General features: G+C 40.5%; 1 protein-coding gene across 1 annotated transcript in view; it reads right to left on the minus strand.

Moving 5' to 3' along the window:
• Nucleotides 1-1,004: 1,004 nt before the first annotated feature.
• The window catches only part of RP1 (RP1 axonemal microtubule associated), a 307,648-nt gene continuing 295,190 nt past the window's right edge, over nt 1,005-13,462 (minus strand). The window contains exons 55-59 of the mRNA XM_067553867.1: nt 9,916-9,994; nt 9,407-9,695; nt 7,271-7,349; nt 3,389-3,464; nt 1,005-1,434 (exon numbers count right to left, since the gene is read on the minus strand). Of these exons, the coding sequence (XP_067409968.1) occupies nt 1,380-1,434; nt 3,389-3,464; nt 7,271-7,349; nt 9,407-9,695; nt 9,916-9,994 (578 nt within the window). The 3' untranslated portion in view covers nt 1,005-1,379. The remainder of the gene's footprint in view (nt 1,435-3,388; nt 3,465-7,270; nt 7,350-9,406; nt 9,696-9,915; nt 9,995-13,462) is intronic.

Raw genomic sequence — 13,462 nt, forward strand, 5'->3', positions numbered from 1 at the left:
TGCTACCACCAGCTACACTGCTATTTTAGGCTTGGTCTACACTTATCCGGTGATTCGGCGGCAGTCGACGGGAGTTATGCAAGCTACACAGAGTAGCTTGAATAACTCCCGTCGACTGCTGTACTTCTGCTGTACTTCTGTTTTGCACAGTGTCTTCAATGCACTGCGCTACACCACTTGAGGAGGTGGTTTTAGTATGTCGACTTCCTGATCGATTGAGCGGGTCTACACTGACCGCTCAGTCGATCCAGATAAGTCAATCTGACGGCAGCGACTTTGCCGCTGTCAGTGTAGACATACCCTTAGTGTATTAATTCAAGCAGAGCTAGCATGTCTGTCTATCCACGCTTGGAAGCATTCTCCCAACTGCAGCGTAGACATACCCAAAGTTTAGGAGTGTTTAGATTCAGAATTTGAGGTCGATCTTAAAAATGGGAAGGGCACCCTCCAAAATTCAGATCCAGAACTGGGTTTGCATTCTGATCACTCTTACCACAAATTTTCAAGGAGTGTTCAATTCATGATTTTGTTTTAGGGCCATCTCTTTTTTAAACACTAGAAACACCAATATTGGCAAAGCCAAAATAAACAGTGGATTCAAAAATAACTATATTCAGTCATAAATGCATTTATTATTTTGAGCATGCTGCAATTCAGAATTGTAGGAAAGGGAAGGTGTTAAAACTGTTTTCTTACAGTAGTTAAAAGCCAGAAAGAGAATGTAATGAGTATTACTAAAGATAACTGATGGAAATTCTCATGTAGGATTCTCAGTAGGTAGCCTTGGGATCTAAAGATTCCTGGATCAAATTTTGGCTGGAATATATTCTTCAAAATATTATGCATCAAATGTCAATGGGAGGTCTGCACACACAGGGAAAACAAAATAATGGGTGTGATTTGTTTAATCAAGATAGATCCAAGAAGATAATTTTCATGGGTTAGTTACGTGGAGGTGCAGTAATGGGATATACTATATCTGGTGGTGTAAAAGAGGGGTATGGTTTTGTTTAAAAAGTGATCTTGAGAAAATATAAATTTTAATAAATATTGATCTTGAAACAGATTTTACATAAGTATTAACTATGTTTAACACACACAATCACCAAACAAAAACTGTTTTTCTAAATGCTACTTCATATACCCCATCCTGCGAATGCACATATCAAACCCAGAAAGCGATGGTACAGCTCTAAATTTCTGCTTTATTTACAGTTCAGTTGTGTAAAGACATGTTTAATCTCCACTGATGTTTTTAATCTATTGTTTTGACATTCCTCCATAATAATTACAGTACCTTCATAATTATAAAATACAAATAAATCAAATCAGCATGAATCTGAAGCAGCAGCATATTCAGTATGAATCCTAGAAAACAATTATGCATAAAGCTGCACTACAGTGCGTCCATCATTTTCATCTTCAGCAAGCCACCTTAAGGGAAAAATATAAAAACCCATAATTGGTACATTAGGTACAGTCTATCTGAAATCCAGCAAATAGATGAGGAATAAGGGCCTGCTTCTGCTCCTACTGATTTCAATGAGAAATTTGGCTTGACGTTAATAGGAGCAGAAGTGAGCCAAAAGAAAAAAGCACTATATACAGAAGTTACAAATAGATGATTTCACTGAGTGGAACAAATCTTAGGCAATTTAGATGACAAAATATTTTTTCTTAAATAAATTATTGTATAATGTACAGATTATTGGCTATAATATCATATCTCTAGGGCTAAGAATGCTACTATTTAAATCTGATGCCTCTCTATTGGCTGATAGAACCTCCCTGATTTACACAGTAGCCCAATTCTTCTCCCATAAAAGCCAAGGGAAGCTGTGCCACTGACTTCAATGAGAGCAGGACTGGATCCAAAGTTAAAATGTGTGGATGGAATACTAATGCTAATACTTACTACTTTATAGGTGGCAATTTTTGTCTTCAAAAAGCTTTAAAAATAACAAAGACTTTCAGCCTTTCTGTGAAGTACATTGGATGGGCTAGATTCTCTTGAGTGAACTGGCCCCTTTGCTGCTGTGGTATAGCAAAGGGGCTGGAATTCCCTGGAGGGAGAGAAGACATTTCCAGCTGGTGTACAGCCGATGTAACCAGCTCCTTCACCATCTATTCCTGAAACTCTGTCAGATAGTAGGAGGGGGCATGGCTGGAGTGCAAATAAGCTCCTTCTAATTTTGCCTGGTGTAATGGTTCTTGGGAGCCATAGCCCTGAGTCTGCTGTAAAATGTCAGGGCCAAGGCCAATCTCAAAATTAGGACATTACAATCAGCTCCTTTCTGCTCCTCTCCTTCATGTTTGTTCAGTAGACAATGGGCGCAGGTCAGAACCTGGTCCTGTATCTCTTTACATAATCCATTTGTGTTTCTCTAGAGCACCCATTTACAGAAGGAGTATCTGGGAAAGAGACATAAGGCCACACTTTTTAAAAGTCTCTAATTCTGGATGCTCAACTTGAGACACCTAGGACTTGACTTTCACAAATACTGAGAACTCACAACTCCAGCTGAAGTTACAAGCTACAATGGGAGTTACAAGTGCTCAGCACTTCTGATAATCAGACTCTAGAAATCTAAAACTGAATATCCAAAAGACCAAGACATCTGAAATCACAGGATAGTTTGAAAAATTTTTGGCCTTCGTGACTTGCCCAAGTTCATGGAAGTATATACAGTCAGAATCAGAATTGGACTTTCTTGGCTCCCAAATCTGTTTGCAGACCACTAGACTATAATCCTCTCTCTGGAAGCAGGAAACTTGTTTAATTTTTATAGTTCTCTGTTCTTGGGATACATTAAAATTATATTTTGCACCTAGAAATGGAGGAACACATGAATGCAAATCTTTATTGGTATTTGTTCTATTGTTTAATTTGAAGCTCTATAAAAATGCTTAGAATTCAGTGTATTGCAGGGAATATCACACTAAATGTATCATTCAGTTATACATTTCAACTTCAGAGAAACAAGTGCATTCTTTCGATGAATTTGATACATACTTATGACTATCTGCAAATTATCAGTATGCTCATTAATAGTTAAGATTTAGGATGTGTTTCTGCTTGTACAGTACAACCCTTCTTAACCAATTCCCTCCCCGTTTTTTCAGATAAACCCCTAAATTCAGGTCCTGATTCTCTTTGTGCACCACTCACATGAAAAAGCCCTCCTTTTAGCTTTAACCTCATATAGTTAAATAAATTCCATGGCCCTTATTCTGAACAGATAAATAGACACTGAAACGGAATGATTTTAAAAAAATCAACCATGAGAATATAAAGTACAATTTGCAGTGCCTATTATTAAGAAAATAGCAATCTAAATAATTTGACATTTGATGAATTTGAAGACATTTGATGAATTGGCCTACCAACCTGTTGCAGTTGAAGCAATACACTTCATTTGTAGATGCATTTGTGATTTCTACTTTTTCCAGAAACCAGCCGCTTGCTGTAGAAGGAGAAAAGAGAGCAGGCAGACATTTTAATATACCTCAAATGTAAACAAAGTATGGAAAAAATATATAGTTTCATTTTACAATCCTTCTTTGATTCTGCATTACCATATGCATCCAATATTAATAACAAACCTGAAACACAAACAATCCAAGTTACCACCAACTTTTTTTCAGTTTAAAAAACATACCTTTGATGTTTTTGACAGAAAATAAAAAGGTAAGCTTTGATTACATCTAAAATAATCTTTTTCAGCACTGTAGGAGCAGTTGGTAAATTAAATGAAGCAGAGTGCACAGCAATATGGCACAAATTCTTGACATTAGATGTTGCTGGTTTTTTCCAGTGTGGAATGTTATCGAAGAACATAGTATATGGCTAATGTGTTTTGACCCACATTCTCTGCCAGAGTAATAAAAAAACTGAGAGAATTTATAAGTGGAAACAATCCTTAAGGAGACATAATGCTCTTAATAAAACAATGGGAAAATAAGGTTTTTTTTATTTTAATATTTTTCTTTTTAAATGAATTTATTTAGATTTGTCCAGACTAACTGGCCAGTGTGAATGTTTCTCATATCAACCTATTTTTAGGTCCAATTCAGAAGATCATCCCTATGTGGGACAACACTCAAATATATGGTTAACTTTAAGCACGTGCATAAATTCCACTGAAGTCAATGGAACCTCAATGGAGGCCGATGAGCAGGAGAAGGAGATTAGGGAGTTAATGGTCTTCAGAGGTGAAGAACTCTGCACATTAGACTTTGAACAGACATTTTTTAAGTTTTCATTATGGACCTTTTCATCTTTAAAAAAATGTATGCCTTTTGGGAATGTTTTGAAAATGGAGAAATAGCTGTGGTCTTGCTACACAGTTGATTTATGCCACAGTACTCTTTGTTTCATTTAATATTACAGTGTGAATACTGTTTTTACTGTAGTGAATACAACACTACTTTCTTGGCATTCTTTAGAAGTTGGATTTAACCGTAGAAGTATTTGGTGTGTACAACTGGAAGCCAGTTAAAAAAAAACTATTATTTGTTGAAATTGTATTTGGGTGCCTCTGTGCATAATTTGTGTGTTGGGGATAAAGTACAACAATCCTTTAATCTGGTTTTCAGTACCATGGACAGAGTATAAAAACAGGAGAAAAAATCCTTTACAAAACATTTTGCAGAATCTCACCTATTTGCATGAAAAGGTCAAAGCTTGCCAAAGTTTCTCATTGCTCATGAATGGTTATTAACTGATAACTATGTAGAACCTAGGATATAAGGATGCCCACATTCTCAGTCTCTAGTCCCAAGAGTCACTTATAGAGATAGTGAAGTACTTTTGGCTCTCCATTAATTAAATCTTTTGAATTGTTTAATATACCACAGATGCCACTCATAAAATATGACAAGATCATGAAAACCTCTGTGACTCAGTGTGCACGTTTTTAGAGATTATTAAAAATCGCACACACGCACGTGTGTGCGCACACACGCACGCACACACACACACACACTCACCCCTACCTCTCTTTACAATACAAAGTAAGGCACTGTTGCTGTCCTAAAGAGTTTACAGTCTAGGGCAGTAATGCTCAGACCTCAGTGATTCAAGGTCCAAAATAGCAATCAACATTACTCAAAAGAGCCACAGTAGTGTGAATTCATTGTTTCATTTACTATAGTATATATTATTCTCACAGCAAAATGACTGATCAAGTTTTATTCTTTTATCAGTTATAATAACTTAGATTAGTTAATAATTAAACTACATGGTGTTTTAATATCATGTGCTGCAAAGAGCTGCAGGAGACACATTAAAGGGCCACTTGTGGCTTGCGAGCCTCAGTCTGAGTATCACTGGTCTAGGGTTTACCCGTTATCCATAGAACTTCAGTTGACTTAAATCAGAGTTCCATGCTTGGAGGGTTTGCCTAAATTAAACAACATCAACAAATGTAAGACAGAGCACTGGGTGGCGCGTATGTTAAAGGAGGGGGTGGTAGTTACAGATGATTTGTAGCAGACAGGAATTGTTCTCTTTGGGGCAGGGAGAGTCTTTTTGTTCCATGTTTGTACAGTGTTTAATATAATGGGGTCCTGGTCCAACCCTGGAACTCCTAGACATTATGGTAATACAAGGAATAATAATAATCCTCATAAGTGTTGCTTGAAGAGAGTTTTAGGGAGAGATTTGCAGGACTTTTGTGTGAATTTCCCAAGGCCTTAGTTCCCCATCTGTAAAATGAGGATAAAAATCCTTCCTTTCCTTTGCCAGACTTGTCTATATAGACTAAATTATTTGGGAAAGGAATAATTTCTTACTATGTTTCAGAGGCCTGGTCTACACTGTTGGTGAAATTTGGTGGCAGTTGATGGGAGTTACGCAAGCTATTCTGTGTGGCTTGCGTAACTCCTGTCAACTTCGTAATTTCCGTTTAGTGCAGTGTCTCCACTGTGCTGCGCTGACAGGAAATGTGTACCCGTCGATGCTGCACTATGCTTTTTGGGGAGGTGGTTTTATTAGATTGACTTCCAGATTGTTTGAGCGTGTCTTCACTGCCGTTCAATTGAACTGGATAAATCGATCTGATGGCGGTGAATTTGCCATAGTCAGCGTAGACATAGCCTGTGTGTTCAGCACCTAACACAATGATGCCCCAAGCTCTGATGGAGTCTCTAAGCACCACTGTAACATTATTAATAATGATATTAAATAAAAAGAGCATTAAGATGAAATGTCAAAGGAGAGAATAAACAGCAGGAGGGGGAGTAGTGGGATTTTATTTATTATAGATATTTTAATAGATATTCTTTGTAAAACTCCAAATTAGCTATCAACCCACTCTGATGAACAATCACTGCAAAATTTTCAGGTCATACAGCTTCCAAAAAATGATGACACGGTGTTGTGTGGGTTGTGACTGAGACTTAGCAAAAAACTGTCCAGCCCTGGAGTTAGCAGGAACTGCCTCATCACAGGTTTGTCAAGTGCTTCCTCATTATGATAAACTTGTGATCTCTTCTAATGGCCCATGTGGTCAGATAAATGTGAATTTTATTTGGCTTTTTAATTAAAGCATTGGGATCAATACTAATTGATTTCTGTCACACCTGATAGGTGACTTTTAGCTGAGCAATCTGACCAGACTATCTTAGTACAATCAGATTTCTTAAGATCAAGCTATAGGTTGTCCTCTGATTGCAATTTTATATTTCTAGTGTTGTTTTTTATTTAACTAGGTCTGTTAACTAAAGCAATATGAGCTCAAGACATTATATCCTGGGTGTATTAGTTCTTTTGCTTTATTAACTTCTGGTCTTATGGAATAATAATGTCACATAGTTAATTTTGGCTTAGTGTTCTCTCTCTGGTGCTACACATTGTCTTCAATTCACACTTCTAAACAAACCAACTCTTACATTCCCTCTTTGTTTTTTTATATAATGCACCAAAATACAGAAATATTTCAGTCTAGTTTTCACTTGTAGGGCCCAATCCTGCAGTATTTATTTGGAGTTTTGGGTGGATAGTGACTTCAGGATCAGATCCTAAGAGATGCAGAAGTATGCTAATGTGACAGGTTTCGTTTATAAACCCTGGGCTAGATCCTCAGCTGGTGTAAATCAGTGTAACTCCATTGTCTTCAGTAGAGCCAATGCCACTTATGTGAATTTACACCAGCTAAAGATCAGGCTCTATATCAGTTGCAGTGAGTTTACAGGCCTTTCCAAATGTCAACCAGATCCTTAAAATCTATATTTCGCTTACAAACATACTGAAAATATAGAGAATACTTACCAAAGCCTTTTCCATCATGGCCGATTTCAATTGAACACAGGCTTCCTAAACGATTTGTCTTAATTCTGAATGTGTCAGACTTCAAAATTGAAAAAGAGGCAGCTATTAAAATATAATAAGTCAACGTCTGGAAAGTAGCATGATTGCCTAGCTCACTTTGAGACATGTTCAAATGTAACTGAACGGAAGAAAACTAGATGGCTGACAGTACGAATGACTTCTACCTACCAATGCAGGGTTTTTGGTAGAGACTTTGTGTTGCGCAGCTAGTCTTACCTCACTTTAACATGAAAGATGTACTGCTCAAGTTATATTCGAATGATTCTTACCCTTTTATTGGTTTCCACACACAAGAGAGCGGTTTCTTCTTGGTACATTATGAATTATCAACCAGATAAAAAAGTAATACCTTTTATTATTTTTGGTTTATGATACAAAATCATGCCTCTGAGAATATAAGGATAAGTGATTTTTATTCTGTTTACTGTCATACTTCTCAGATGCTCCACAATTTGGTTCAAAATATGGGTTTGTTTCATATATAGGAAGGAGAAACAGCAACTTTTTTCATTAGGGTATTTCTCCAAGAAATCTAAAGCCATCTACTGGCGCCCATCTTCAGAGGATGTGGATGGATTGCTCCAAGGTTTTCCATCCATCTGCTCCTATGTCCCAATGGACCATGACAGCTGCTGAATGTTACTAAATCTGCAGGAGCAAGAAGATTCTCTCTCTGTGCTCTTTCTGTCTGTAGCAATAACTTTTCCCACCTCTGTTAACCCTCTGCCCATGGAGGTTGCCATATGGGTGAGGATCCATCAGAAGACATTGGCAGGCAGCATGGCTAGGATTTACAGAACAACTGTAAGTGAAGAAAGTTTGGAATGGATGGAAGTTTGGCTTCAGGATATGAGATAATAATTTAGAAATAGAGAAAAACACCCATACTCGACTCAGTCATCACTTGTCAAGAGTCATTGAGGAGAAAATCTGAGGAGGGAGTATATTCTATTTCCTGTCTCATGAGAAGCTCCAAGACCAGGAATTAGCAGCATGACACCACCAAATGGTTCAAGGTAGCCTGTCAGATGGACAACTGGATCTATGCTTATTTGCCAGTGTAATGTGTTTAAAAAGATGGGGGGAGGGAAAAATATTTTATTCATGTATTTGGTCATGATTCAGATACTTTGCAGCTATGACATGATATGCACTTTCAGTTTACTGCTTAGCTAAGCCCCTGACAATGGCGTGGAGTAGAGAGACATCAGATTCTGACTGGAATGCATAATGTCATTTTATCTGGTTGTGTGGCTAGACATCATTGGTGGCTGGCAGGACTCTTTACAGCGCCAGGTTCCATAACAAATTTGAATGCTGGAATTTAGTAGGGTAGTATACTTTCACCCAGCATGCAAATGCGAGTACAAGTGCTCCAGGTCTGCAAAGTAGCAAGACACATGCACATGTCTGCATGTGCACACACACTCTTTGTATTTACATGATGCCTGTAGAAAAGTGGATTCATTCAGATGTCACAGCAATGGGCCCAAGAAACAGAAAGGCATCAGAGGTGATTAGAGTCACTAGAAATAAAAGTTCCAGAGGGGTAGCCATGTTAGTCTGTATACAGCAAAAACCACGAGTCATGTAGCACTTTAAAGACTAACAAATTTTGCAGGCATAAGCTTTCGTGGGCTGCAACCCACTTTGTCAGATGCATCTAAACAAAAAATGCATCTGACGAAGTGGGTTGCAACCCAAGAAAGCTTATGCCTGCAGAAATTTGTTAGTCTTTAAAGTGCTAAAGGACTCTCATTGGTTTTTTGGTTTTTTTTCTAGAAATAAAAGAATCTCTACTTCTATTAGGATAGAAGTCCTGGAATAGCTATTACATAATTCTGGTAAGTAGGATTGTGTTTGTTTTGGTAGTTTGATGAGGTTTTTTTTTTAAGAGACTTTATCAAGAGTTTAAAATGCAATTTCTAGCCAAACACTTAAAGATGGCTGGGGTCATGTCTCATGTAGTGACTTGGAAAACAACAGGAGTCTGCAGTTCCTTAAAAGTCCTGCCTATGCATGACTGTCCAATCTAGAGCCAGACACACCATATAACATAGACTCTGCAGTGCTTACCTTTCCTCTTTCAAAAGAATCTTGATGTTCCAGTGATTTAGTGAGCTGAATTAATTCAGATGAATCCTCATCCCCAAATAAAATGACATGCACATTGGCATCAGTTCCTGCTCCCTTTTTGTCACCTGTATACACTTTAATTATGTATTCTGCCAGACCTTCCGGGAGGCTTATTTCCTTATTTAAAGTGTGATCTATTTCAGTTTTGAGTTCAACTCCTTCCTTGCTAACAAAAGATACTGGGATTTCTCTCCTTATTTCAGGTTTATGGGCATCCACAGAGATCACTCTGCAAGGCAAAACCACATACAACAATGTGAAACTGTACTATATGTTAAGTTAGAAAAACATGAATTTCCATCTGAGCGCTAAAGAGAGAATCTAGAATGGATATTTTTGCTAAATACCCAATAATTAATGTGCTATGTAACAAACAAAAGTCACTTTTGATACTTTGCCTGATTGATATTTTTGATCAGCATAAGATTACCTTACAAGACCAAACTTACTCATTCACTTCAAATATGTAGACAGGTTCTTGTTTTAGTGCTTCCTTCAAATGTAAACTTTTAATGTCCAGTTTGCAGTCTACAAACAGAAAAAAAATAAAATGAAGATACTCAATTGTACATCCAGGATTTGTGTAGAATCTGGCAATGATATAATTATAGCATTCTTATTATACTAAAAATATAGCTTCTTAGTCTATCAAAATACAGCTAGACTGATCGCTTCATAAAAGTTTTGCACCATTATAGCTTCCCTTATTGAAATGATCTAATTCGAGGATTTCCATTTTAAATGTCAACTTTTTAGTTTAGGGCAAGATTTTTCTCTGATCCTAGACAGCTTTGCAAAGGCATCCGGCACTCTCCACTCCCTGGATGGGCCAGGCAAGTCTGACTCTGAGCAAGACTGGGTGGTGGTGGGGGAGCAGGAGCTGTGCACCTGATGCTCTCCTTGCAGCTAGTGGTTGAGGAGAAAGTGGAGCTCCTCATACAAAAGCTAGAGGTGTTGGCCAGACCAGAGGGCTGAAATGAGCTGCATCCCCAAAAGGGATGTTGCAACTTACTTCCCACCCAGCGCAAGAGGGGAGAAGTGGAAGGATTGTACTCTGAGTCACAATCCCTTCCCAGGACTCCTGCTGTGACATCGCAGTTACATGACCCATGATGCCCATTATTCAGGCTGAGCTTATTGGCTCTATTTAGCTTTTAATTATTCAAATATATTTTTCCTCTCTGTGCCCTAGTTCAGTAAATGAGGAATCCCAACAGCTTTAAGGATCTCAATAAGGCTACTAAACACTTAGTCCAAGGATGACTTTATAAACTTAGTCCAAGGAAGGTGATAAACTTAATGGCCCAATTTGACCACCATTGCTCATGGCAGGTATTACTTTACTAAATGAGTAGTCTCTCTGAAATCAATCATAATACTATAAATCAGTATGAGTCGCAGAATCTGGGCATACTTAAGATTGACACTGCCTCTCTGAAGTGTGTATTACAGCACACCTTTAACTGATGGGAGATGTCAAGCCATTTGTTCAAGATTACAGTGAGTCAATGGCTGTCAGGAATAAAACCCAAGAATCCACACCTTCAGTCTACTGCTTTAACCCCTCAACCGTCTGACTCCTTTACAATGAAAAGTAACTTATACAGACAATTATGAAACACAAAGTCTCTTGTTTTGTCCCAGAATCCTTCATGACTTAATTTCTCTTGTTTTGCCTGCCTCCCTTTGGCACTGTTTTGAGTGGACACATTCAGTGATTTAGAACAGTCAATCATGTGAATACTCTGAGCTCTTCAACAACTTCTGTTATTGAGCTGGGGTGCAAAACAGAAGTGATGAACCAAAAAGTAGTTAGCTGCATTAGTGATCATTAATAATACTTTGCTCTTACATTGCATCCTTCAGTCAAAATCTCAACATGTTTTATGAACATTAAGTAAGCCCCACAATTGTCCTTAGTATTATTCCCTCCGTACAGGTGAGGAAGAGAGAAGATAAAGGCTTGACCCTACATCCATAGAAGTCAAAACTCCCACTGACTTAACAGGTGCAAGATCTTTCCTAAATGTCTCATAGACTTTAAGGTCAGAAGGGACCAATATGACCATCTAGTCCAGTGATCGTCACTATTTTTCAAGTGGGGGCCACTTTGGCAAAAATCCTTCAATGTGAGAGTTGGTGACTCCTGCCTTTGGGGAGGCTGGACTGGGCCCCCTCCTTGCCCCGCCCCTCCCTGAGGCTCCACCCCAGCTCTCACTTTGCCCCATCCCCGCCCCCTCCCAATCCCTTCCCTTTGTCTGCTCTCCTCTCTCAAGCCAAACCACAAGGCCTCCTTGTCCCAGCTGAGTCAGGGTGATCCCTGCCCAATTCTGCTCAGCAGCCCAGCCCCGGGATGTGTTTTCCACTGTGCCGAGTGATCAGCCCGGCTCTTCAGTTCACGCCCCCAGCCCAGGTCTGATCCCTCCCTAGCAGCAGCCAGAGGCGCACCTGGGCTTAGTCCCCAGGCGGCTGGGGGGGTCCCAGGAAACTCCCCCTCTCAGCTGGAAGGAAAGTTGTGGTGGGGGGTGGCCCCTCCACGTGAGGGGAAAAGGAGCTATGCAGGGTGAGGAGGGGCTCTCCACGTGGGCAGCATAGCCCACCCTGCTGAGGAGAGGGAGAAGAGCCGCTTCCTCTGCTCTCCGTGCTCCCGAGACCCTGTGAGGTGGTGTGTGAGTCTCTCACCAGTGGGTCAGCACCGCGTGGGGCAGGGGAGCCAAGGCCAGCAGCTGAATTACCGCTGGGAACAGTGGCCCAGGAGCAGGAGGGATGCTGAGAGAAGCACTCACCGCTGCCTCCTGGTGACTTGGGGAGCAGCAAGGCTGCAGCCGCAACCCCCCGCTGCACCGGTGTTGCCTCCTTGTGGTTTCACCCCCTCTGCCGAGCTCCTCCCGTGAAGAGGCATGAGCAGCAGGCAGGAGGACCCTCGGAGGGAGGTGGCGACACCAACAAAAGGTAACGCCACTGCCAGAGGGAGGCGGGGTGGCTGCAGCCCTGCTGCTCCCCCAAGTCACCAGGAGGCAAAGAGGCACCCGCCGGTGCTGAGCGCTTCCCTCAGCACCTCTCCCGCTCCAGTGGCCGCTGCTCCCAGCAGTCATTCAGCTGCTGGCCTCAGCTCCCCACACCCCGCGCAGTGACCTGCCCGGTGTTGCTCACCACGTCACAGGGCCCTGACCGGGAGCATGGGGAGAAGAGGGGGCGGCTCTTCCCCTCTCCCTAGATTGGTGGGCTGCGCTGCCCACGTGGAGAGCCCCTCCTTGCCCTGCACAACTCCGTCACCCCTCGCCCCAGCTTTCCTGGTGGGGGGGGGAGTTAGACAATTAGTCAGGGAGCCAGGAGCCACACTTAGGGTTCATGGGAGCTGCCAGTGGCTTGAGTGTCTTGCAATGAAGAACTCTTATCTAGTCTGACCTCTTGCACAACACAGGCCACAGAACCTCACCCACCCACTCCTATCATAGACCCCTAACCTATGACTGAGTTACTGAAGTCCTCAAACCATGGTTTAAAGACATCAGAGTACATAGAATCCACCAGCAAGCGACACATGCCCCGTGTTAGAGAGGAAGGCAAAAAAACCTGCTCTGGGGAAAATTCCTTTCCGACCCCAAAAATGACCCAGAGTGAGAGTATAACACAGCTAGCAATATAAATAAAAAAGCAGTGAATCCTAGTATTAAACATTAGATGGTGCTCCCCTCCCTATATTTTCAGAAGCTATATTTAATATTTTCCTAAATCATTTACTGGGATAAAAGATAATTTACTTCATTTCCTTTCCTTGGGAAAGGAAATAGTTTACTTCCTTGATGCAATCAACTATGTGGCCTTTAGTTTCTTTGATTTTAGCTAGTCAAAACCTAGATTTTTGCTGTGTCAGATCAGAACCTAACAACAGCGAGAAGAAATCACTATGGACCTGATCTTACAGTGTGCACACAGTAACCCATTACCTTCAATAGGAGTTTTGCCTCTGCAAGCATTGCAGGATCAGGCTCT

The sequence above is a fragment of the Emydura macquarii genome, unplaced genomic scaffold (genome assembly GCF_026122565.2).
Source record: "Emydura macquarii macquarii isolate MOO-44397 ecotype Brisbane River unplaced genomic scaffold, CSIRO-AGI_Emac_v2 contig_1477, whole genome shotgun sequence".
Lineage (NCBI taxonomy): Eukaryota > Metazoa > Chordata > Testudines > Chelidae > Emydura > Emydura macquarii.